Source organism: Poecilia formosa, unplaced genomic scaffold (assembly GCF_000485575.1).
Source record: "Poecilia formosa unplaced genomic scaffold, Poecilia_formosa-5.1.2 Scaffold269, whole genome shotgun sequence".
Lineage (NCBI taxonomy): Eukaryota > Metazoa > Chordata > Actinopteri > Cyprinodontiformes > Poeciliidae > Poecilia > Poecilia formosa.
This window is the reverse complement of record NW_006800208.1, coordinates 239,941-267,038: the sequence shown is the minus strand read 5'-3', so window position 1 is coordinate 267,038 and position 27,098 is coordinate 239,941. Positions and strand designations below refer to the sequence as shown.

Genomic DNA, 27,098 nt, shown 5'->3' with positions numbered 1-27,098 from the left:
AATCCAGAAGGTTAGCAGATTTAACATTGAAAGTGTGGGAAATAAATGTCTAATTATTATTTTTTTATTTGTTTACAAGGCTGTAAAGTTACTAAATAATTAAACTTTCAGTCCACCTTCTGCATGACTTTGAAACAGGCAGTCAAAAACCAAGAGCAACTTCATGGCAAAACGTGAAGACTTTTCAACAATTGGACCCAGATTGCTGGTCATTACATAAATATTTTGGCACAAACCAGGGAAAAAGAAGTCAACTAATCTCCGCTAAACAGGGATTTGCTAAGAACATGAGAGATTATCTGGGTTATTTCATTTTATTGAAAGAAATATCTGACAGCAGATTACGACAGACTCCAAAATGACGTCCCGTTATTTTCCTCTAAGCTCATAATTGTGGTTTTAGATCAGGATGACAAACACGCAGTTATGGAGACGATCCAACACAGCAAGACTGGAGGTTTTATTATGGAAATCAAATGATAATGGATCATATGATTGATATGCTCCCCCTATGATCGCAGCTACAGAGGAGACCAGCTCTAATAGGTTAAAATGCCTCGTTTGTGGATCAAACACCAACTATTAACTGTTTTTTTAATTGTTCTTATACTATTATATTATATTACTACCAATACCTGGTAGTTTACATCTTGCCCATTTAAGCATAAATAAATGTGCAGAGTCATTTTATGGTTGCAGTATTTCACTGGTAAAAGATGTTGCCTAACACTTCATTCCTCTGGCTCAGTGTGTGAAATAACAGAAAAAAAATGATTTGCAGGGTTAAAGATAGAGAAAATACAAAATTATATCCAGAAATCTGCTCTACGTTCATTAATCTTCTGCGTAAAAAATGTACTGCCACGCGTGGATAAATAAAGCAGAGTTGCTTAAATGAAGAATGATAAAGTGAGATCTGTCAGCATTTCATATTTTATTAGCAAAGAAAGAAAAAGGTAAATTTAGCCCTAAATAAGCAAAGAGATACTTCTTTTACAGCTTCTCTCTTTTTTTTTTGTTGGGAACTTTCTTCTGCAAAGTTTTTTTTTCTCTTAGCCTATAAATTACAGAGGTGTGGGAATGAGCTGTTTGTGCGTTGTCACACATAACTCAGACGTGTAAGATTTAACGGAACGAAAACCCGCTTGGCTGTCTACTTCGTTTTGTTTGGGATTCAAACAAACATGATCTCATGAAACTGCGTAATAAAAAACAGCAGCCTAACATCTGCCCAGTATCATCCTAGCACATTTTAATTATGTGTGCTTTACTTTTTGTTCCCTTTAAGTTATTGTGCAAGTTAGAGGTCAGAGGAAGGAAAATAACACCGTGGCGTGTTTGCTTTATGTCGATGGACGGCAGAATATCGCTGTAACCTGTCCCATTGTCACAATGAAATACAAATAATTTAATGTATGTTTTGTAAATAATAACAGCCCCGGCATATAAGACTAAATCGATGTGCTGATTTGAATCATTATTGCCTACAGTTTTTAAAGAGATGCCAAGGAAGTACTGGAGACAATCCTGCATCCTTGCTACTTTGATAAGATTTTAAAATAATTAGAAAATTAGCATCCAAATATTTAAGATAGATATTTCAGGAGTTGATGTCTCAGCAGTTTCACCCCAAGGTCAGACCAAGTGATATTCGAGTAAATTAAATCTCAGACTGTACAGACAATGCTAACGTTTAGCTGTGATGCATGTAATTCACCAGTTGGGCGTTATGACGCTTACTGGAAGTCGCCTCCGCTGCCAGTAACCGCCTCCACTGCGACGAGAGAAGTGCCAAAGAGAGGCAGCCATTAATGTTAATTCAGCGTTTGGGGGGGTGGCCAACACGGACTGGATTGAATGAATGGCTTTGTTCACTTCTTTTGCCCATCGCTAAAACTACAGGCACACAACAATTTTAAATTAGTGAAGAAAGACAATGTCATCGATCATGACCTCTCCTTCTGTTCACTGATTGACCCGGTAGAAATTCTACCAGAGACAATCCCAGTAAATGGGAGAAATTCCAGAACATCCTGTGAAAAGAGATTAAAGTCGAGCAGAATTGTGTCGGAAGGCAGTGGCCAGGCTCGAGGGTACCTTTAGATTGAAATTTAAAGAACATGAAATATTTAATTTCTTTGAGGCTAGCTAGAACCTGCTTGATCGGCATGCCCAGTAAGGTGCATTCCTGAAAAGAAATAAAGGTTTGTTAAAATTTACCACAATGAAAAAGCAAACCTTTCTTGAGCTGAAGAACTCACAGGCAGTACATTACTTTGTGTTTTTGGTATTTTGGTGGGGAATTGCCCAACAAAGTTTGGAAACACTGGTGCAGACCAACACGGCTGCAATATTTCACCGACTATGGGCTTTAGAGGCTTTAACTAAATGCACCCATGTTGACGACAGAGCACCGGGGGGTCGTCACGGACTTTAAATCTCAGCTTGAGACTGCGTCAGAGGTTGGAAAAGCATTACAGTCGTCAAGAGAGGATGTTTGGGTCTTTTTACAGCAGTAATTTAGCTTCGTGGATCCGTCCCATCGTTGAGTCGCACTGGAAGCTTACCGGCATAGATGGGAGATCTTCCCAAGTGCAATGGAAACTGAAACCTTTAAAATAAAACAAACAGCATTTGATGGCTGCATTAGAAAAGTCTTTTTTTTTATCGTCAGCTTGTTGTTGGCTAGCATAAATCCGTCCTAGCGCTCATCCTCATTCTTTGAGGTCTGGATGGCTTGACCTTTGAGTGTGGCTGATGATGGTGAACGGAGCGGCGCGGTGGCTTATTGAAAGCAGCTGGCAGAAGGGGAGAACTTGCAACCTGAGAGTGTCAGTTTGCTGCTTTATTTAATATGGACAGGCTCAGGGAGCTGCGGGCGTATTTACTGACCCCGGGGCTCAGGATCTATGCGTCGAGCCGTAACTCTCTTTCATTTGCCACTTACAACTGTCCCGTAAAAAAGCCTTTGAAGTCAAGAGATGGGGGAGCAATCCAGTTTGGCTTAATGGGAAATCTAACGCAGGGTTGAACAGGGCTGTTCTGGTAGCAGGGATGATCCGTTTATGGCGTTATTTATTTGGGGGGGCAAATTGGTACTGCCTTCCTTTTCTGCGGTAATCCAAATGGATTCTATACGAGTTTTAGGAGCGATGCCTAAGAACTACTCAGCAGAACCGGCCCAAGGCATATGATAGCGAAGCGGCTGCTCACTGCTTAGGGATCCCACACCACCAGGGTGATGACTTTATGCTACACACAGGACTGTTGCCATAGCAACTGACTGACAACAGCTCCACTAGTGTATCAGGATTCAACACAAAAAAACATGCAAATTAAAACCACACAAAGCATAGAGCACTCACTCTGTTACAGTATTATGCTTTCAAGCTCTGAGTTTATATTGCAATTATTAATAAATGATCGTCTGAACACAGTGGTGGTTGATAAGCTAATTTAAACCCCTGCTCTACTGTCACATCTGTCACAGTTGGCGTGTGAGTTGCCTTTTCTTTTTTAACTGAATCGAAACACACCGAATTCTGCAGCACATCTACATGTTAAATTATCAAAGTCAAGCTAGCATAGCTGACCTACTTCCCTCTCCCTCACTAATTTTTAAATTCAAACTTTTTCTCGATCTTGAAATCTAGTTGTCATAGTGTTCACGGTTAGCAGCAAAGAACTGCATCCCATTTTCTTTTATATGTCACACGTACATTTAAGATTTAATGTTGACAACTTCACAGCTAAAACCCATGGCTGTCATTGTGACGTCGCATTAGAATGTGACATTTAAGAATGTCACTTTGAAATGTTTTAAAAATGTTTTAAAATATATATATATTTTCTAGAATAAAAATGTTAAAGAAATGAGTTTTTTTTTTAAAGTAACATTGGATAATACCATGGAAAAACAATTTCTCTGTTGTTTTTTATAGTTGGTAGACAACAGATGAATCTCTTCCTGCTGTTGGGATCTGCTACAGTTCAGGAAATGTTAGACATCAAACTTGTCAACTTGTTCACTGTAAATTTAATGTTTATCAGCAGATGTTACTTTCAAATCATTAAAATAATATGGCACACTTTAATACCACTCATTTCTGCAATTCATAACAGGTGTGTTTATACACAAAGAGTAGCGTATGAATGATTAAGCATCAGGTGTTGACATTTTGGCACAAAGGCCCCAAATGAAAATCTGCTTAGGGCCCCAGAAAGGCTTAGTCTGGTCCTGCTGCTCAGTAATACTGCAGATGTCTGTCAGGCCTTGGAACTTGTCTTTATCTTAGACTTGGGAGGCCTGTTGCTCATCCATGGTTTCCCATAACGAGGCGCCAAAATGGGGATTTCTTGAACTGATGTCACGCTCCCATGTGGTTCTGAGGCAAATGCGGAAAAAAAGGAAAAAAAATGTTAGTCATGCTGTTGATCCAGCTGACTCTTCATTTCTCATAAAAGCACATTAAGAGCACTGTATGACCCTTGGCTTATTGCTTAAGATGCACTGTGATCTAAAGCATATGGCCTGTTAATGTCAGAAGACGAGACGCGGTCTCAACTCCTCTTGCTTTCTGATTTCATCTCAAATCATGTCGATTTATAGATGAATTTCTGTCATTTGTCTTCTTTTTTTTTTTGCTGATCTCACAGCTGCCAGGCAGCATAAGAAAAACACCAAGAGGAAAACCACAAAAATCCAATGATAAATCATCCTCACTCTTTTCCCAACAGTTCGCCCCCCGCAGCCCCTCAGTCTGCCGATGTGATTTATTCTGACCAACTTGCTTTTTGCCTTCTTTCCTAGGAAGTGTGTAGAGAGCTCTGGTGCCTTAGCAAAAGCAACCGCTGTGTAACTAACAGTATCCCGGCTGCAGAGGGGACTCTGTGCCAGACTGGCAGCATAGAGAAAGGGGTAAGTCAGCATATGGTTATTGTTTTTTTTTGTTTTTGTTTTTTTTTGCATATAAAGATTAATGCAAACAACCCAAAGGAACTCCTCTCCCAACTATTCCACAGTTTCTTTTCACAACAAGTCACCCACAGGTAACAACTGGTTAGAAGATTTAACCTCATCTTAAACCAGAGATGTTTCAAAGTGTGGCCAGGGGGCCATTTGTGGCCCTCTGGATGATTTTGTTTGGCCCCCTGGCCCACAATTTAAAAATTAATTTGAGATTTTTACATCCAAATAAAATCTTCTTAAACATTTATTGAAGTACAAGACAAAGTATTAAGAGTTTCTGTTTTATTACATTTTGCTAATTCCAATAAGCACTGCTTAACCTTTGTTATCAAAAGTAGAGAGAAAAAAAGAGAACAAACGAGGACGATAAAACCCCAAAAAGTTTTGGACAATATTTACTTATTATTAAATACAGCAACTATGTAAGACCCAGTTTTTATAAAATTAGCTTACTTTTGGTTTATTAAGATAAAGTCTATTTAATATGTTATTGAAGAGATACAAACAAGGAATGAGTTCAGTCCAGATGTTGAAAATCTGATGAAAAAAAGGATTAAAAATCCACTTTTAGTGTTTCGACAGATAAAGTTAAGGTTTCATATATCCAAAGCCGTATTAAAGTCAGTGTGGGATCTTCCAGCTTAGATTTTATTTTTTTAATATGATCAAATGCAGTCCAGATTCATGAAAGAACTGAAAACAGTCATTTAGCTTCGCACCACTTGGAAGCTGCAGACAGCTAACGGTTAACCAGTCGAGGAATTAGTTTGTTTCATTTTACACTGTGTCCCAGCATCCTTAAAGCCGTAGTACCTAAAGCTAGCCTTCACAGTTGATGCATCTAAGCTGGCAAAAAAATCACTGTTCACCTCCTCACCTGTGGTGGCGCTGCACCAAGAACTACAGAAAGAAACCACATGAAAACCTCTGAAGAAGATTTCATTCCTCGCAAAATGTAAACAAAAATGGAGTGGCATTAGTTTTTAGCTGTTGTAGGATTTCTCTTTTGTCTTTAGCTAAAGACTGCGATCCATTTCTCCTGCTAGCAGTTCACTCAGACATTTGTTTTGGTTGTATTTTACCCAGAATGCCTTGCACTATAGTCAGCTTCCTGCTTTTGGAACAGGAAGCTGCTCCTGTTCGCGTGGCATTCACATGTCCATTTGAACCACACCAGAGTTCACTTCAACTGAGCCGAGGCCGAGGTTTATAGGCCGACCAGAGTTCGTTTCATTACGCATTCACGTTGGCTACGTTTTAAAACCATCTAATATTTTTCTACACTTCATCATTATGTACTTTGGGTGGATCTATGAAATAAAATAGTTTTTCTGGTAGTAAGTTCAAGGGAAATATGCACTTTTGCATGGCATCATAGACATACATGCCTTACATTTTAAGACCTGTGGTCTTTCTTATCAGCTTTTCTTCCTTTAACCCTTTTGGTGATCATTTGTTTGGTGACATTCACCAATCTCAACTTCCACAAGGTTTCTTTTCCATAAATATGCTCTCCTCCAGTTGCTGCTGCCATTCACACACACGCACACACACACACTCTCCTGATGAGCTGTAGGTCATCAGGCCTCTGATTATGCCAGCCAGGTTAGGGGGAGACAGTTTTAACGCGGATTATGGCGGCCATTGTGGCCGGACGGTCCGAGCTCCAAAAGGGAAGAATAGGAGAGCGTCACGAGCTGTCGCCTGTGATTACCATTAGCTGGTTGGAGCCTTTGAGGACCGCAGCTCACGTACGGGTGTCCTGGACAACACAGGGAGGCCCCAGGTTGAAACCATAGGGGCGGGGGGGCCTGCCCTGCTGGAGGAATATGATTGTCAGCCGTTTCTCTTCCAGCGTATGAAGAGCAGAGAAGCAGAGAGTTTGGAGGAAGAGACAATTGGAGGGGATAAGAGAGAGTCAAGCTTTTGAGTTTTTACTGTCTTCAAACGAACCCACGGATATGAATTATACTCTAAAGTTTTGAGTACTGATCCCTTCGTCCTCTCTCCCTCTGCTAATGCTGATGTTGTTTAGACAGAGCCTCGCCACATGAATGGAGCGAGTCAGACAAACAGAACGGTGGCCCTAGCGAAGCCCTCACCTTGACCGCTTCAGTTTCACTTTCAGCGAGACAATAACCCACTGACCCAGTTGGAGAGACAAAGCCCACTTTCTGATCCCCTCCTCCACCCCTAACGCTGACCGGCTTAGCCCCTGAAAAATAACTTGGCACTCTTTGTGTTCCTCTCCTGCTTCCTGAACCATCACACATCCACAGAAATTGTCAAGCCATGAGCTAGAATGTTTCAAATAGTCATAAAATAGGTGAAAGTTTTTCGTTTTTTATGAATACGCTTTAAATAAACAGCTTTTTTTTAGTTATGCCACTACAGGGGTTGTGATGGCAGGTTTTCATTGATATTTTTTTAATGTTATGTTTTTATGTTTTTTTTTATGTTGCTTATTTCGTTGATATTTTAATCAAGTTCCTCTGCTACTTCATAACAGATTTAACTCCATACTAACAAAACCTTCCTGTTTTGTCCTCTACTTGTTTTCGCCCCTCCATGACCAGTGGTGTTACCAGGGAGAGTGCGTCGCGTTCGGCTCCCAGCCCGAGAGCGTGGATGGCGGCTGGGGGCCGTGGTCCTTGTGGGGAGAGTGCAGCCGGACCTGCGGAGGCGGCGTTTCTTCCTCCATGAGGCACTGTGACAGCCCAGCGTAAGTAGGCAAAAGTAAGCCACAGCAAGCCGAACACACACATCCAGGTCCTGCCTACAAGTGTGTGTTTGTGTCTACTCCGTTTGCTGCATGTGCGCCACATCCACATGGGAGCAGAGCGACAGGAACCAGGCTGTTTTTGTTGAAAAATACGCTGTGAAATGTTTTTGGGGTGGATTCATTCCTTATTAACAGAGAGAGGAAAAAAAACATTCAATTTATGTTTTATTAGCATTTGCTTTCATAAAGCTTGAGCTTTTGAGCTTTACATCGAGCAGAGAGATGTTGGAGTTGGGGATACGATCCATGCTTGTTCAGATAGATGGAAGAGATGTTTTGAACTTCCTCCGTCTCTCATCGGTCCTGCCTTCCCGCCTCCTTTTCAACTCCTCTGGGATTTGGTGTCGTAGTTCAGGTAGCATCTGAGATGCTAATCAGCTAATCGCCCCGATTTCCTTAATTTTTGGCAATCGGCCAAAACTTACATGTGAAGCTGATCATATCCACTGATCTTATTTTCCTTGGCAAAGGTCTAAAAATCAACTGCTGTCCTATGTTCTCTGCACTGAGAGGTTTGACTGTCCACCAGGTCACTTCTGCATGTTTACAGTTAGCAACAGTCAACCCACTCTTAACAACTCAACAATGTTCTTGCTATATTTAGCAACATTTATTTAGACCAACCAGAGCATCCCTGGTCTGCCTGCAGACATCTGGGGGTTTTTACTCGTCTTCCACTGTTGCATTCTGTTGTTTTGGAAGCAGAGGTGTTACATCATCCACACCACGGGAAGACAAAAAGGAAGAGACGGTGAATAAAATGGGAGGGAGAAGCAGGGTGGGAAAGGGAAGGCACCAGCGTAATGTGGACCACCTGTGTGCGGTAATCAGCGCAGCTCAGGCATCGGTGCAAAGTGGAGGGGAGGGATGAATAAACACAGCCAGTGGAGCCTCGAACACATTCATTACAGGAGCCTCTTTTGCACTGAAGTGGAAATAATCATGGAGGAAAAAGAGAGGCTAATGAAGGAGAAAGGAGGGATAAAAGAAGAAAAATAAATCCCTCAAAGACGGAGTGGAGGTAGGAAAAAACAAAAACGATTCTCTGAGAAGAGAATGCTTCTGGAGTTACAGACCGGTCGTCTCGTCCAAACCTAAATGTCACGTCACACTTAAGGGGTCTCGGCGGAGCTTGGGTTTCATGAATGAAACACAGACTCAGCACGGCAGCGCTTTCACACACAAACACGCTTCTGTGTCCCGGCAGAGACTTTGCCACCAAAACGTGTCTGTGTGTGGAGTCCAGCCACTTGCTCTTGTGCCGCATCCTAAAAATTGTAATTCGAGATGCTAAATTAACAATTTCTTTTTCCCCTCTCTCTCTTAGTTCCCCCCATTCATTCAAATCTCCTGTTCCTTTCAGCCCATCTGGAGGAGGCAAGTACTGTCTTGGAGAGAGAAAACGATACAGATCCTGTAACATCGACGTGAGTCCATTTTTATGAATTTACCTGAAGGGAGGACCTTTATCGTATTGTTTATCATTTATCATGGAAAACTTCTTATCGCGATAAGAATTTGGATTTATTGTTGTCATGATAAATTTCAGTTATTGATGTTATATAGAAAGAAAGTAAGGTGACATTTTGATCGAAAATGTTATTTTCGATCATTTTTATCATTAAATTTTATTTTAATGATAAAAATTTATATATATATTTATATATATTGAAAATAACAGTGAATAATGCAAAGTAATAGCTATTACACTTGCAAAAAATTTATTTCCATAATATTTTGTATAGCTGTTACACAGTAAGTTAATCTTTTTCTGCTGTTGGTGGAAGTTTGTTAAACTTCCTAAATTTCTTACTGTAAATTCAATGTTTCTCAGCTGATATACTTTCAAATAGTGACAATATTATGGTACACTTAAATACCACTCTGCATTTCAAAATCCAAATAATTGTATTTTTTCTTTTTCTTTTGCTACTCTTGTAAGGTTAACATCAACTTCTGTAAAAACCTTGTTATGATGTTGGCTAATTAAATTATGCTAATCACAGCTGGAGTAGAGTAGCTGAAGAATGATGATTCTTCTGGTGTTGACATGTTGGTGGAGGGGGGGGGCATCAAATGAAAATATGCCTATAGGGCCCCAAAAAGGCTTGGGCCGGCCCTGACTCTTTATTACATACATCTTGATCAACTGCAAAGTTTATTTTGATTTATTTATCATCTCAAACTCTTGAAAAGAAAGACATTTCTCATCTTTTCCTCAGTGGATTTTCTTACATTTCTACCTAAATCAGATCTGAGAGTGGATGGTTTATGTCACACGACTGTGAGATTGTGACATTCAACGATAGACAAAGTTTTCTAACAGCATAGTCCTCATCATGCTAAGATGGAAAAAGTTGGGAGAAACCAAAGGGTGTTACAGATCTGACTCCCAGACGGAGATATTGGAGGACAATGGGTTCTTGTTCGGATGGGTAGCCATCCGGGCAATGATCGCACTGAAAGGGATCCAGAGTTTCTTCCAGGTAATGGCAAAACCTCACAAAACCAACGACCAACAGAGCAGCACTCTTACCAAATATGGTTCTGTGGCGGCAGCAGCCGCTGCACCCCATTCCTCATTAAAAGGAATATTTCTGGCTGCTGGAAGTTTTGTAAAATTGTTTCGGACCTTTTCACGTAGATATGCCAAGATCAAGGTCCGCAATGTCATTTATCGCAATAACCTCTGGGACAATCTGTTTTCCAGCAACATTTCTTAGTTTGACAGGCCTAAAAGTGACTAAATTATTGCAGGAAATTCACTCATTTGTGCATTTTGTCTACTTTAGTGTGATATTTTAACTCACTGCATGTTTCCATACAAGTTCTCTTTAAGTGATTTTTTTTTTTTATTGTAAAGGTTTTGCTCATGAAATTGAACCAAGAAAATGTGGTTAATTATAGCTAATGTATAATTTTACAAGACGGGCACCTATGATTCTAATTTCACACAAGGCCAGGTTGGTTTATGTCATGATGTGTAGTTTAAAAGTGGACCCAAATGGAGAGACGCAGAGGCAGCTTGTAGATGAGGAATGTTTAATGACCGCGAAATGATGAAAAAACAGAAAAAAATCCCGAGGTTCACAGGGAGCCAGAGCAGAAAAAAACCCAGGAATCCAGGAGCAAAACAGGGCAGGGAAACAACGGGACGAGACTAAGAAACAAAGGAATAACTAGACACAAGAATTAAACATAACTAGAAACACTAAGAAGGACTGAATGAAAATAAAGCAGAAACAAGACTGATCTAATCAAAGAACGTAGAATAATCAAACCTCTAAAACGACTCTAAAGACATAACGGTTTGGATGTATTTATAATTTTCATGAGTTGTGGCATCAAACCTTTTTTATCTGAAACAGAGATGCACCAATCTGATACTAATATCCGTATTGGTTCCAACATTGAAAAAAAAATTCTATATTGGGTATCGGTGACAATGTACCCCATCTATAAGGGCAGATCTAATTCTATGTCATGCTTTATTAAATATGTTAAATCAAAAGTAGAATTCCTAATTGCACTTTATGAACCATTTGAAATGTTTGTTTTTACATGTTTGACCAAACTTGTTAAGCTATTGGTGTATTTAAATGTGCTGTGCTGGTGGAAAGTTATCAAATAAATTTGTAATTCAGTACATTTATGTCTGTGTTTAAAAAAAGAAACATTTTAAGTCAACTCAGCTCTGTCTTTCTGTGTCGGGTTGGTATTGACCGATACTAAACCTCAGATATCGATACTGGTATCGGAAGTGAAAAACGTGAATCGGTGCGTCCTTAATCTGAAACATCGCCTGGAAACAAAAGTACAAGCCAGTAGGTTTTATTGTTCCCCAGGTATGTCTGTGTTTATTCTCCTTTTATTTTACATTTTGTATCGCTAGTGACACTTCTGTCAGTCTCAGAGCTGATTTAAAAAAAAAAAAATCAATTCCCAAAAATTTTCTGAAAGCTTCAGAGCTTTGCTTTGTGCAAATATTTAAGATGGCCGCAATCTGAGACCTCTGTTCAACTATTTCTGAAATTGTTTTTTTTTTCCTCTTGGTGAAAATTGAAATAGTTTAAGCCCTACTAGACGTTTAACCACAAATTTTATAAATAACAGCAGCGAGCAAGCGGCGAGTGCTTTCTTTGGAAAACAAACAAGAGGCCCCGACCGCTGCTTCATACCGCCGACCGATCTCCGTCCAGGGAATTCTGTGAGCGCGTGTGTGACGGCTCGGTGAAAAATACGAACGCTTACCCGCGCAGACTGCGGTTTGTGTTGTTTCTGTTTCTAAATCAGATCAATTATTTATCATAGAACCAATTCCCAATGAAAAGTAAGCTTTAGGGAAACGTGCCTGCGGACCACAGTTCCCACTGAGTCAATAATGAAACGCTGGAAGACGCTCAGATTTTTTTTTACATTTTATTTTATTTTTAAATTGTCCTTTGTTGCTGTCTGTGGGAGATCCTGTCGTTTTTATTGGCACATTTCTGTGAACTGGAGGAACTGGAGACGGAGTTATCATGATCGGCTTCTGCGTCGGTAAACTTAAACAAAGATATCGAAAGGTGTTTATGTAAACTTTGGTTCAGGAGAGTTTGGGAGGGAAAAAAAGATAAAATCACTGTTTTTATGCTTTTCATGCATTGTAGGATTGGAAAGTTATAATAAATATGAATAAAATACATTTTGGACACAAATGCTGTGCGTTGGCGTCAGCGCGAATACTTCATATTTAAGTGGAATTTCCAGAGGAGGCCAAAATTATTCATACGCTTGGGGTATTTTGGTTAAATAAATCTTTTAGCTTATTAACGTTTCTTCTGACTAAAAGTAATGTCATCTCTAGTGTTGACTGGGTGAGAGGATACAACATGGATCTTTACTTAACATGCCTCTGGGATTTGAATCACATGAAAATAAAAAAGAAGTGAATAATGTTTAAGCGTTTGATTATTAAAATCCTAAGCACTAAAAAATCTTTTTCTTTTTTTTTTTTTCCAGGCATGCCCAGCTGGATCTCAGGATTTCAGGGAGAAGCAGTGTGGTGATTTTGACAACATGCCTTTCCGTGGGAAGTATTACAACTGGAAGCCTTACACTGGGGGTGAGTTCACGACGGCAGCGCTTTTATCCACAAGATCCTCATGAAAGAAGCAACAATTACAGGCTGAAGCCAGCCCTTAAAGGGGCATTATTATGGAAAATTGACTCTCTTGAGCTTTACATCGTATTTTAAAAACACACCTGGAGTGATGCTTTGACTCTTTCATTCATGTTTGAAAAATCCTTTAGTCTCCGTGGCAACCATTCAGCTGTGCAAAACACCTGGGTGGACCTAGCTCCGCCTTCGAGGTCGAAGTTCGTCCTCTGAGCTGCAGCTTCCAAGCTTCCGCCTCACAGAGGAGTCGTTCCTTAACGACTCCTCCACTCAGCTCCTTCAGACTAGCCAGCAGCGATTAGCAAACACCTGGTGGAACATCAGCTGAGCTCATTATAGGAGCTGCTTCTCTGTGAAATGCTGGTAAAAATGTTGTTAAAGGGTTAATATGTTGTGATAATTTACTGAAGGCAGAGTTTCAGAAAGAGCAAGAGACAGAGAGCCAATTTCAAGGCTTTAAATCACAAAATCAGAAATCTTTTAAGTCATATTTGATATATACAGCATTTCTATAACAACATAGTTGTTATAAAATGACACCGTGTGCCTGGAAAATACATAATACGGCTCCTTTAAGATCCATAAACTGAACCACAGTGGTCAGGTTTTACATATGGAAGGAATGGAGACAGTGGGAACGAAACATACTCTATAAATACTCTACTCTCCTTTTCCATACCTACTCAAACATTTCAAATACTTCAATCGGATCCCAGACCCATCCAGTCTGTCCAGACTGCATAGGCAGCCTGTTTTGTTGAAGCGCAGAGCAGTGAGACCTGTCGTCCTCTCCGTGTCACCGCTGACGGCTTGCAGGCCCGTCTGGAGCCTTGTTCCCCGTTCACACCAACAGAGTCGCTTCTGTTTGATGTCTGCAGAGTTCCTGGCATTCCTCTGAATCCTTTCAGCCGCTGCTGCTGGACCAAACTTGGAGTTCTGGACTCCTCGCTCGATGCATCTCGGGTCAACCAGAAGATGAGACATAGTTTTCTGAGTCAAACTAGTAGAGATTTTGGGAACCAGTCGGTCTTTGAAATTCTTGCAATGCAAGTGTGGTCTCATTTGTCAAAAGAGCTGTTCAGTTCGACCGTTGATCTCTTGACCTACATCACTTCATGTTTATGTAAAAAAAAATAATAAAAGAAACGGATAGCGTGAGCTAATTGTCATTGGCAGGTCGTTGTGTCTCTTTGGATTTCACGTTTTGTTCTTTTTCGTTTTTTGGTGAGTGGATTTTAGTTTGCTGAATTTTCTCAGCGTTTATGTTTTGTCAACACCGGCTGCAGCTCAGCATGCGGCTCGGGTTCAGGTCACGCCGACCTCTCTCCGTGCGCAGGCTCAGCGGGAGGTAACAATATGTTCGCCGTGTGTTCCAGGTGGCGTGAAGCCCTGCGCGCTCAACTGCCTGGCGGAGGGCTATAACTTCTACACGGAGCGCTCCCCTGCTGTCGTCGACGGCACCCGATGTCAGGCTGACTCTCTGGACATCTGCATCAATGGGGAGTGTAAGGTAAGGCGAGCAAGCATCACTCATCTGGAATGCTGAGCACATGCCGAGGTGATTTACCCCAACATCTGAAGGAAAAACTGCAATTAAGTGGTTGTTTTTATACAGAAACGCATTAATGTTTAGATTTGTGCATAAATTAATGTGTATTTGATGTGATCTTTTGTGAAATTGATCTTGGTAGTTTTTGAGTACTTTAGCTAGCAACCCAAACAGCCTTCAAGAAGAAATGTTTGAGATTATTTGAGCAATAAAAAGTGGCTTGCAAAAGTATTCACACCCCAAACTGAGGAGGGGAAAAGAAAAAGCTTTTTAAATCCAGAGATTGAACTTATTGCCAGGGGCGACACTAAGGTTTAAAGACAAGGGGGGCTTAGCCCCCTGGAGTCGCACAGTGCGTTAGCAAACGTAGCGGGAAAGTACAACAATAAAAACAGAGAAGTTGCTTTTCTACTTTTAAAATAGTGTTCAGGATAATAGAAACCTCTTCTACTACAAAATATGACTGCAAAATAGTTAATATATATAGTAAAGTGATTTCCTAGCAAACTCTACTAACATTGCTATTATATAATTATATGTTGACATAATGGTGCCATGTTACAAAAAATACTTATACATGGCTAATAAATAGTTTATATATATATATATATATATATATAGATATATATATAATGTGTGTGTGTGTGTGTTATCACTCAATCTATAAACACCTTATAAATCACTAATAACTGTTTATTATTTTTTACATAAGGGTCAGAAGGAAACTATATGATAACAAATTGCATTTACTATTGTATATTAGGCTTACAGGGTCGACTGAAATGTTTAGTATAACAAATCTAGATATAATATCTTTGTGAACAGATTTGGCAAGAAACCAGTGACGTCTGCAGAATTCCTGACATTCCTCAAAATGATTTCAGCCGCTGCTGCTGGACCAAACTTTGAGTTCTGGATTCCTAACTTGATACATCTCAGGTCAAAGGTCAACCAGAAGATTTTGTCTCCTTCTCATCTATAAGGAGAGTCTTATTGAAAGTAGTACTGAAATTAGTTTTGTCTTGTTTCAACTGCACTAAGATATTTGCACTAGAAACTAGAACAAAAATTTTTTATATTTTTGATGCATTTTTTTTTGTGCAAAATGGCTGGAGAACATCTGTAAACAGCTGTTATTGAAAAAAAAAAAAACGAAACAAAAAAATAATTCTGACTTTTATCTCAGAATTGACCCTCGCCGTGCTGCTCTTCACTCAGCTCAGCCCAAGCCAGAGGCGGAGAGAGCGAGTCGCAAACAAAGCCCTGAAAACAGTAATGACCTGGCACAGCGCCGCTCACAAGGAGAGCCATTATTTAGGTCTGTTCATGAGGCAGCAGCAGCCTCCCTCTTAAATAATTCTGGAAAAAGTCAACATTTTACAGTTATGGTCATTTGCACAATTATACTTAATTCCCTAGAAAAGAGGAGAAAACCCTCCCTTCGGTTTGTCTGAGTAAGCTCAAAGGAAAGCAGAGACGCTCGCATTCATCACACGGCCGTAGTGGGAGCACGCTCCGATAGCGGGAGCGCGCTCCGATAGCATGTAATCTTGTGCGCTCTTGTGATTGTAAACGCTGGCCGTTTAATTTTGTCAAATAAAACGCTCCGCCGTCGCTCTATCTCGGCTTTTCCCTCCTCCTCCTGGGTCGTCTTTGACGGCTGGATACCGATTGTATAAACACGATTCCCGAAGCAAAGAGAAAGAGAAGAGGAAAAAAAACTATTCTCCAGTGAGGAACAATCAGGTCTTTGAGTCTCTGATTGCGATCGAGTGACGCTGGAGGAACTCTTATCAGGGCCCTGCAGCCTCACTCTGGATTGTTTTATGGTAAATAAAACATCATAAAAAAAAAAAATCCAGTTTTTATTGAATAACGATTTTCTTTATATTTGAAAAGGCCGATTTAATAACAAGACAAAATACGGTTTTATTGAAAGGAGTTGGCAGCTGGTGCTCGTTTTGTTTTCATGAGCATAAATCATTGTGGGGCTTGTGTGTGTCCGTGTGTGTGTGTTTGTGTGTGTGTGTCCGTGTGTGTGTGTGCAGGAGAAGGTTTTTCTGTGTAATCTTCCAGATGCAGCTGAAATAACTTTTTGGTTCCTCACTTAAAGTATTTGCTTTGACTTCCACCTGACCGTACAATTTGATTCCAGCTTGGCACAGAAATGCAGCGGCTCTGCCCACAACTTTAATCTGATTCTCATAAAAAAAGAGAGTGGAACAAACACACACACGCACACACCCGCGCACACAGGCAAACACACACAACATTGTGTGTTGTAGATGGCCAGAAGCTGTTTCCAGTTTGAATCCTGCGTCCCACTTTTATCTGCGAGGTTCTGATTCATGAACTTTCTTTTTCCAACTCAAAATTGCTTAAATTTTCACAATTAAAAGCAATTCTAACTTATTATTTGTATTTTATGTCCCAATAAGGAGTAGTATGTAATGATTTTACTTTTTTCTTCATTTTTACAAAAAAAAAAATCTGAAAAGTTTGGCACACATTTGCGTTTAGTTCCCTTTTGAGGAACGGCTTAGTTGAGGTGTAAAACGGAGTCTGTCTGCTCACAACATCCCCACTGTGAAACATGGTGGTGGCAGCATCATGCAATGGGATTTTGGTTTCAGCAGAGTTGATAGGGGCCACAACAGACTCAAGCCTGAGGCAGAACTTCACCTTTGGTGCTCCGATTACAGTTTTCTTTCCGATTGCCGATTACGATTTTTAAAACACTTGACCTGCTGATTATGATTTTGTCCGATACCGATGATTCTGTCTGAAATGTTGGTAAACACAGTAAGAAAGTTGCTGAATTGGCAACAGTGTTGTGACTATTGTTAGCAGACATGACCTTGCTAACAGTCACTTAGACTTTTGCCGGGGGTAGATCTTCCAAAATAAAGAAAATCAGGGTCGATTTATCAGTGCTCCTCCATCTTCCACTAACACAAATGTATAATAGAGGGGTGTAGATCAGAGCAGTTTGTAAGAACGACCTAGTCAAAGTCCTGACATAAATTCTGTTCAGAATCTGTGGCAAGGCTGAACTATTGATGCTCTCCCCCACAATCTGATTGATTTCTGTGTATTGTGCTTAAAAAACAACACACAAAGGAACTGGAATGGTTTAAAGCCGAGGTAACGAATGACAAATCAAGGTGCCGGATGTCAATAAACTGCCAAGGTCAGGTGACAAATCGAACCATAAAGTAATCCCGTAAAACTAAACTCTTCGACTTTGAACTCAGCTGAATTATTGTGTAGTCAGTGTTATCAGAACATTAAAGAATAAAGTCAAGATTAACTTTCTAGCAACAACACTCACCAGCTGGATTTCATTATTATACTGCAGCACATGTATAAAATGTCTGAATCCGGAGTTAAAACAGTGGAGGAAGTGGATTTCCATGAGGCTGTGGGAATACTGGCTAAATAAAAGGTGGAGGGCATTGTTGTACTCTGGTGACTTCCTTCATAAACAAACAAAGGACAAATCCTTCCCTCTGAAATCCCCCACACTGGATGAGCCCGTCCTGTTTCAGCTTCAGGAGGGAACCGTGTTCATTTGTTTTCTCTTAGACTGATGCCAGCTCTCAATAAACCTGCTTAGCTTTCCCTCATACGCAGCAGCTGTTAGCTTAGCATAGCATAAACCCTGGAAACAGAAATCGCTGGGACGGTTCTGCCAGAAGGACACAGCAAGCCTACAAAAAGCGTAAAACGCTGCACAAACCTATCTCGACCTGGCTGCTCTCCATTAAAAGTGTTGCAAAAATAAGAACCTAAGCTAGTAGCAAAATTGTTTCACTCTGGTCCAGAAAGAAAAGCATTAGAAACATGTATAAGGGAGGGTAAAGTCACTCCACTGAAGAGATAAGTCAGCATGAGAACCTTGAGTAAAAAAAAAGAAGAAAGAAATCACCGTATTACACAATATAACTATGCAACAATTTAAACATGAGAACACAAAACAAGTTACTTAAACCAAATAAATATGCAGTCCTTCTTCTTTCAAAGTAAGAAATAACATATCTAAGATTTATTTGTTTTTTATGTACATTTTGATGCTACATTAAATAAACACCAACTAAAAGTAGTAGTTTTCCGATTCCAACTGCACTGAATATACCTTGTTGGTGCTTTACCGTGTATACTGCTATAGCAAGCTAACATTAGCTTCTAAATTAGCATGGCTGTCTGCCAGACATGCCTTTATCTCCCTTTTAAAACACTACTACCTTCATAAGATCGACAGATGGTCATGTTTCAGTTTCCTCAGCATGACTTTCTATATTTTTTCACAAAAGAAAAGAGTAGTAGTAGCCTTCTTTTGGCTAGCTGACCTGCAGTGGAGCAACAATAGGAGAGGTGCAGCTCTGTGCTCCTCACAGCCAGTGAAAACTAAAGTTGTTCCAATAGTTTCTCTGGCATATTAGTTAAAAAACTTGAACTTTTGTATATGACTGAAACTTTTACCAATTTTCAACCCATAACTGTCTATAGCAGCTAAACCCTGCTGATGTCTGGAATGTATCTACACATCTTAAGGCTTCTCATTTTTTATCTCATTGCAACCATTGATTTCATTGGATTTTCTGAGATTTTGTGTGATATTGTGTGGTCTTTGGCAGATGGGTCAAAAAAAATTAAATTTTGTCCTACAAGCTAAATACTAAGTGGGCCGCTAACCTTACACTGCACATAACCCTGAACACATCAGAAAAAAAATCGGAAATGACGTGTATTCAATACGATTCAAATTAATTTCTTCAGGGACAGAATTTTAAGCAATGATACATGTTAAAAACAGAGCAGAGTTGTTTTTTGTACGTAGGTTTTCTAACCATCTACTAATTTGCTCACGAAGTCCTTGGTATGTTTTTTCCCTCCCTTCCACACTTATGAGCTACTTTATGTTGGACTATCACATAAACTACATTGCATTTGTGTTTGTAAGCCTTTTGTCAGACTGAATACGAGTAGCCTAGCTTGTTCTCAACTAAATCTATCCATTAGAAAATTCAAACAAAACGTGAGGTAAAGCTAACGTGAGCCGTGATGAAACAATCCCAGCCTTTAATCAGTTTTAACAATCCTGACTTTGCCTCTCTTCCTCTGTTGCCTCCAAAGCATGTGGGCTGCGACAACATCCTGGACTCGGTCGCAAGAGAAGACCGCTGCCGTGTGTGCGGAGGGGACGGCAGCACCTGCGAGGCCACCGAGGGGCTCTTCAATGACTCTCTGCCCAGAGGAGGTAAACCATGTCTGACCTCCTGCCCCGACGTTTAGGAGAAGAGGGTCGACACGTCAGAGTTGTGTTAGATCTCCACTGATGAACTGCGGTAGAGAGATAGCGCTTTCTGCTTTGCTTGTCAGACCATGATGTGACTCAGCCCTCTTTTGGTAAACCAGTCTTGTACTTGGTTGGAACCGGGAAGGTAATTGTTTCCCTTTATCACGATTACCGTAGCTGTGTCAAGATAGGGATGGAAACGTATTTCTTCCTGTTAATTAGATCAGGGAGTGCAGGAATCAGCCGCTTGGTGTAGTGCGGTCTGGGTTTGTCTATAGAGAGCAGGAGTAGGAGAAAACATATTTCTCCTTCTATGGTATGGCTTGTAAACCACCTAAAAATATGACGTATGCATGATGGACAGTAAAAAAAGAAAAAGGGGGAAAAATAAAAATGGAGCCTTTTTGTCCTCCTGCAGGGTTGCTTTGTCCTTTTTGGGTGGTTTGGAATTTAATCTATATGTACTCCTACTTAGATTCAGACGTAACCTTACGTCTCGTCTGTGCTGGAGTAATATGTCACATAGAGGAGGTTGGTTGGGGAGGGGGAGTCACGGTCCCTCCAAATGATCGTTTTTTGTTTTTTTTTTTGGTTTCCCAGGCTACATGGAGGTGGTTCAGATCCCAAAAGGTTCGGTTCACATCGAGATCAGAGAAGTCGCCGTGTCAAAGAACTACATAGGTGAGTTACAGACTGCAATAGGCTCCTCTTTGCAACCTTATTGAGAACAAGTTAGTGGTGTGAGATTCCAAAATGTGTTGGAATCAGCAAGGACTGTGTATGGAGTGAATTTCCTGTCAAAATATTCCAAACATTATACAAACTCCCTTCATGGACAAAATGATCTGTACTCGCATACAAAACAAATTTCTGCCAAAAGTCATGAGACACCTTGGATGAAATTAGGCATTTTCTACCCCTTCACAGCTATAGAGACGACTGACACTGTGCTAATCATGTTAGCAGTGAGATAGCAGTTTAACACCAGTTTCTCTGGGACCCAACTGCACTTAAATATCATCCCAGTGTGCTTCAGTTGTCTCACTATTTATCTTCCTTGAACCTGATTGGTTGATTGGTTGCACCCCCAAAAGTGGAATTAAAAAAGACTGTAGATGTTAACTTCTGCTTTAGTGCCAAGATGGTTTCCACTGCATATATGAATGTATTTTAAGGTCTATTTGGTGGCTGAGCTGTTGATAGGCACCTGTTAGCAGGTCTGTGGAGCTAAATTGGGGACATAAAAGGAAAAAACTGTGAAACTGACAACAAAAAGATTTAAAACTGAAAAAATTGAGATTGAAAAATAGCATAAAACTGTAAAAAAAAAAAATTAAATTAATTGAAACTGAAAAAATAATTCAAAACTTAATTTCAGATTCAACCTTTTTTTCTGGTAAATTTTTTTTCAGTTTCCAAACATTTTGTGTTTCCGTCTCAAATTCATTTTGTTTTGAACAAACTTTATGACCCCAATTTAGTTTCATAGAAGTCTCCAACATTCTGCTGTGGTCCTTACTTCCCGTGAATACCAGGGGTCCACTGTATGGGCAATTTGGAGGTGTATGTGCCTTTGCCCAGCTGGGATCTCTACATACAGTGAGACCATCGTATGTTGATCTCTAATCTTTTTGATCTCAGGAAACAGATGGATTATTATGCCCTTGATATATTGCAACCATAGCAACGAGCCATTCTGATCTTGCCACAGACGTTTTGTGAATGCTTCTAATTGAGATCGCATTGTGTCCAAAATAATCCAGAGGCGACCTCATTTCTGGCTGCTTTTTAAAGCTACGGTGCAAGTTTTGAAACCTCAGACACGTCTAAGATTTTTTTTGTGTGTGCAAAATGATAAGAATAAACATCTAAATTTTTCTGAACCACTCCTGAGATTAGGTCAGGCAACAAGGGCCACAATTCAAAGCACAGCAGCAAAAATGTGTACAAGAGTAACAAGAAAACAGGAGAATAAATAACGTGTTGTAACCGTGCCGCCAAGGTCTGGACCACTGCAGATATTTAATACTCTTAGCAGTATTCAAACGTTTCACATCTTTCAAATTTAAAGGTAAGAAATCCCACACGAACATGCAGCAAAGCAAAATTTCAAGCACTTTAAGGACATTCCCATACAGTCTAGTTTTTTGCTTATGTGTAGAGGAGTTAATTTACCACCGTGCGATGATTTGGCAGTTCGCAACGCCCAAGCTGTTTCATATTTAGGTCCATGTCATCCACATTTCCTCACATCTTTTTTTTTAAAGAGAAAAAAGCAAATTGGAGAATCCCATCATCTAATCTCCTCTTGCTTAACACGAAGCCGTAAAACACAGTCTCTCTTAAGTGAAAAAAAAAAAATCTCCCTGAATCCTATTAATAACCACCTTGGCATCAGACTCATCCACTTTGTTCCAGACTAAACAAAAAAAATAAATAGTATTCACATCCCTGGCAGCATCAGAAGCAAAACAATCAGACGACCGGATTCAATTAAGCCGGCCCCGCATCTTGTCATTAACCACAGGAAGACGTGTGGCAGCGCGTTGGATTTATAGCGGACGGCGTTGATGGACGACTTAAGTCACACTCTGAAGCGGAGAGCCGCGTCAGATTTATAGGGCCGTGGTGACAGCTGCCTGCTCCGCCGGGAACGCCGAGGATATGATGTTCATATATCACAGTTTAAAGACTCGCTCTTTTTTTTTCTTTTTTTCTTTTTTGGGTGGGGGGTTGGGGGCTATTATTTTCCCGTTCGAGCGGTTTGTAACTTTGTTATGAATTTCATCTGTGACCTCAGTTGATAATGATAATATTGTTCTTATGTAGCGTTGCCTGACTCTCTGCTCCTCTGGTTAGAGAAGTTTGGATTTTTTTTCCCCCCAGTGTTTTATTAGGTCTGCTTGAGGAAGCATAAATACAGAGACGGGTGGCGGGTGAAGGGTGGTGGTGATGGTGAGGGAGGAGAATATTTGCGGACTGCGCTGGTCAAAAAAAAAAAAATCACAATGCTCGCGATCAGAGCCAGATGTGCTGAAAATGGATTTATAGATAAAGGAGGAGGCTGTGGTATGTTAAGGAGCGTTGTTTGTCAAGTAAAAGCTGTGGAGGACAGTCTGCAGAACATGATGCAGAGTGTCAGAATATTAAGTAACTGCATAGTTTGTTTTTCTTATTTGGATGCACAGAAAACGTGATTTTGAAGTTTAAACATTTTCTTGTCCAAAATTATGCTCCACCTGAATGCTCTTTACCAGCAAGGCTGCCATAATGTGGCCTTTGTTTACACCAAGGACTCAGTGAACAAGTTTGATTTGATTGTGGATTTTTTTCTGACCCTCGGCCCCTATCAATTTTTGATTAAAGGGGCAGTATTATGTAAAATCAACTTTTTTGAGTTTTATATCATGTTACGATTATCAAAGACAGGCCTGGAGCTGCAGGGTAACACTTTATTTGAAGGGGTATGCATGAGACTGACATAACACCTGTCATGTAACAACAGAGTCTTCACGAATGTTTACAACTGTTGTCATGAAATGCAAAATTGCACTAAAATTTGCATGAAAAGTCCATTGAAAGTGTTATTATTTACCAAATGACACTTCATGACAGCGGTCATAAACATTCATGGAGACTCCTTCATGTTAAACGGTGTCATGTCAGTCTCATTCACACCCCTTCAAATACCGTGTTACCAAGCTGCAGTTTCAAGTTTTTTAGCTTTTGGCTCACAGAGCAGTCCCTCCTCCTGCAACTCCCCCACTCAGCTCCTTCAGACTAGCCAGCAGCAATTAGCAAACACCTGTTGGAGCTGCGCATCAGCACATTATAGGAGTTACTTCTAAGTTCAACACTGGTAAAAAACGTTGTTATATGGTTAATAGAGGAGCCATGTTGTGATGACTTCCTGAAGGCGGAGTTTCAGAGAGAGGAGGAATTTCTTAAAGAGACAGAGGTCAAATTTCAAGGTGTTAAATTACAAAGTCAAATTCCCTCCATGGAGGAAGCTCATCCAGGAAAAGAGCAGCTAGCATCTCTGCATATATATATATATATATATATATATATAATGTTTTTGAGTGTTTCCTCTGGTATTTGGTGACGAGCTCCAAATCTTTAGTCATAAATCCTCTTTGCCATCACCCTAATCTGTAGCTCCCTCCACAGATTCTTTGTCAGGTCTAAGTCAGGTTGCTTACTTCAAATCAGCAGAAAAATGTCAGTAAAATTAAAACACTTCTGTTTTAAACCTAAATACACCAGAGGTATGAATAACTTCAGTCTTAAGAGTGCAGATATATTGTTAGTCCAAATGTACTTTTCAGACCAGAACTGTAGCTTCAGAAAAAAATCTAATGCTTTTTCTTACCTTTATTTTTTTTTGTAATGTCTCAGCTCTAAAATCCGAAGAGGACGATTACTACATCAACGGAGCTTGGACCATCGACTGGCCCAGGAAGTTTGACATTGCCGGGACGGCCTTCCACTACAGGAGACCCACCGACGAACCCGAGTCTCTGGAGGCGCTGGGACCCACCACCGAAAACCTCTCCGTTATGGTAGGAAAGTTGTGTTTTGGTGTCAAACTCAGAGCTGTAAAAGCATAAAGTGATAAAAAATCAACCTTGTATTTCACAACAAGAGGAGGAGAGCGTGGAATTGGCTAATTATAGTTTGAAGTTGTGCTCATAACTTTCAAAAAACACATTTCTTTCTCCTCCTCATAAAATCTTTGGTAGTTCCTATAAAATCACTGCTTTAGTACACTTGACCTCCAATAAATGTGATCATAAACTATTTTACACCCAGCAGTGCTGGTGTGTCATTTCCTTCCATCTTTCTCTTTAGGTTTGTTGGTGAATTGCTGTATTTTCTTGCCGTTTGAGTGACGATAAGGGAACAGTGCGGTGATGAACTGTAAAGCTGTCGTGTCTGTCGTGCTGTTAGCAGGATGAACAGTGCTTTCACGCCCCTTGAGCTTTTCCACATTTGCCAAGCTACAACCTCCATATGTTTTATGTAATAGACCAAAGTGATACACACGTTTAAACCAGTTATCAGTACAACCGTAATTATGATATTGTGCTGCGCATTCTTAATCTGCCCCTATGGCTGGGTGATACGGCTGAAAAACATAAGTCTTTCAGATCGGTCGATATTGACAACTATTGATTAGTTTAAACATTTGAAAAACTGCCAGCCTGGTGGCCTGTTTTATCTGACATTTCATTTTTGAGTTGTACAGATTTTCTCCTTTTACTCCTCGCTGCTGCTGCTGCTGTTATATTTTTTTAAGCAGTTATTAGGGACGGTGGCGAAACTCAAAACTGCTGCCGCACAAGTTACTCAACAAGTTGTTGCCAGGCAACCAAAGAGCAAGTTAGTTGATGCCACCAACTGACTTGTTTAGCTAGCTGTGAGAGGTTGAACGGCTGACACCTTTCCTCTGCCTACATCACCCAGAATGCTGTGCAGTTCTAGTTCACTGAAATTAATGATCATTCTGTTGAATCTAGTCATGTGTCTGTTGCCTTATATCTTCTTATCGATTTATTGCCCAGCTCTGTCTGCCCCATTTACTCTGATATCCCAAAAATAAAATCTTTCAAAAGTCAACTTATCAGTAAGTGAAGTTTGATCTTGATATAGATCCAGCAGTTCTGTGAAGACCTCAGACGTTTGTTAAAGGATATTAGTGGACAGAAAGAAATCCAATCCTGTTCAGTATCTGTGATAAGATTTAAAAATTGATGTCCGCAGACACTTTCCATCTAGTCTGACCGGGTGTTAGCATCTGAAGGGACTGGAAGCTAGCGCAACAAACCATAGACGTTGAGAGGCTTTTTGTTTGTAAAAACACTTCAAAAACCATTTATCATTTTCTTTTCACATCTATATTGGACATTAAATGCATGCTGTATCATTTAATGACAAACAGTGATAGCCACACAGTGAAGGCTATCAGTGTTTGCAATGTGATAGATTAAGTCAGAGGAGCCCAAAGTGAGTCCTGGAGGGCCAACATCCTCCGTGCTTTAGTTCTGTCCCTGGTTTAACGCACCTGAATCAGATGATGGCTCGTTAGAGGCCTAAGAGGAACACTGACCTGCTGAAAAGGTTGTTGCTACCACCAGGGAGAGAATGAAAACATGCAGAATGCCGGTCCTCGACCAAAGCTATCGAAAAAATAACCTTTTTACACCTCCAAACATTGTTCATCCAGATGGGTCTAAGCTAGCAGAAACACTAGCCGTTCTCTTTCTGCCGCTGACTTCATCCCTCCTGGTTCTCTAAAACATTTCTACTTCCAATAAATGTCCACTACGAGTCTGAGATGCTAAGTGAATATTTTTGTTCCCTGCTGTTGCTGCAGGTTCTCCTTCAAGAAGAGAACCTGGGGATACACTACAGGTTCAACATTCCCATCCAGCGGACAGGAAGCGGGGACAACGAGGTGGGCTTCTCCTGGCACCACCCGCCCTGGTCCGAGTGCTCAGCTACCTGCGCCGGCGGTAAGCCTGGGATTACTGTTCATATTCCTATGTGAAGCGTTTCAGCTGCAAGAGAATGTCGGGGCCAAATGTCGGAAAATTAGTAAAATGTTCAATGTTGTAGTTTTTGCACTTTTTACATTTTGATTGACACATCAAACATCTTGGAACGGTGGAAAAAATGAATATATATCATGCATTTGTTACATTCATGCTTGTGAAATGAGACTCACTAATTTGTGTCCATTGACCATAAAAGTGCACAAATTGGAATTACGAAATTAAAGTTGCTTAATGGAAGCATGTCAAAACTGTACCAAAATTAGTTTATTTCAGAAAACTGAAGAGGAAACACTCCTCACATCACGTGATCAATAACTGAATGTTTCTACTGGTGGAAAAGACGACAATGATGACAGGAAGTGGCAGGAGGATAGTGACGTTGCATTCTTTTTTATGACTTACCTCCTGAACAAACTTACTCACATGTAATTTTAATTGCAATTATTTCCCGATTGCATTTCCTTTTGCAATTATGAAATTGTGTTTTTTCAACATTAGCAGAACATCGACAAAGTTTTGTGCACATTTGCAAAGGAAACCCAGCTAGTGTGTTTTTACACCAATCAGTTCTGGTATCAGGACCATGTGGAGGTTGTTACCTAGCAACCTGTTTCTGGAATCAACCTGCGTCTTCATATTTATGCACATTTTACATCTTTTTGTCTAAACTTTGCCTGTTTTAGATCAGTTAGAATTATTAAAATTATTTTTGCATTTTCTAAAACCCATAAAAAAGAGTGATTTATTTTTTTTATTCTCTTTTCAAATGTAGAAGTTTGCATAC

The 27,098-nt window shown here is 40.2% G+C and overlaps 1 protein-coding gene across 2 annotated transcripts in view; it reads left to right on the top strand.

The window, feature by feature from the left end:
* The window catches only part of adamts6 (ADAM metallopeptidase with thrombospondin type 1 motif, 6), a 74,096-nt gene that overhangs the window by 30,302 nt on the left and 16,696 nt on the right, over window positions 1-27,098 (top strand). For both annotated transcript variants that reach the window (XM_007570797.2, XM_016681110.1), the window contains exons 12-20: window positions 4,811-4,918; window positions 7,546-7,691; window positions 9,115-9,178; window positions 12,753-12,855; window positions 14,286-14,419; window positions 19,595-19,718; window positions 20,358-20,438; window positions 24,156-24,319; window positions 26,134-26,272. In XM_007570797.2, the coding sequence (XP_007570859.1) occupies window positions 4,811-4,918; window positions 7,546-7,691; window positions 9,115-9,178; window positions 12,753-12,855; window positions 14,286-14,419; window positions 19,595-19,718; window positions 20,358-20,438; window positions 24,156-24,319; window positions 26,134-26,272 (1,063 nt within the window). The remainder of the gene's footprint in view (window positions 1-4,810; window positions 4,919-7,545; window positions 7,692-9,114; window positions 9,179-12,752; window positions 12,856-14,285; window positions 14,420-19,594; window positions 19,719-20,357; window positions 20,439-24,155; window positions 24,320-26,133; window positions 26,273-27,098) is intronic.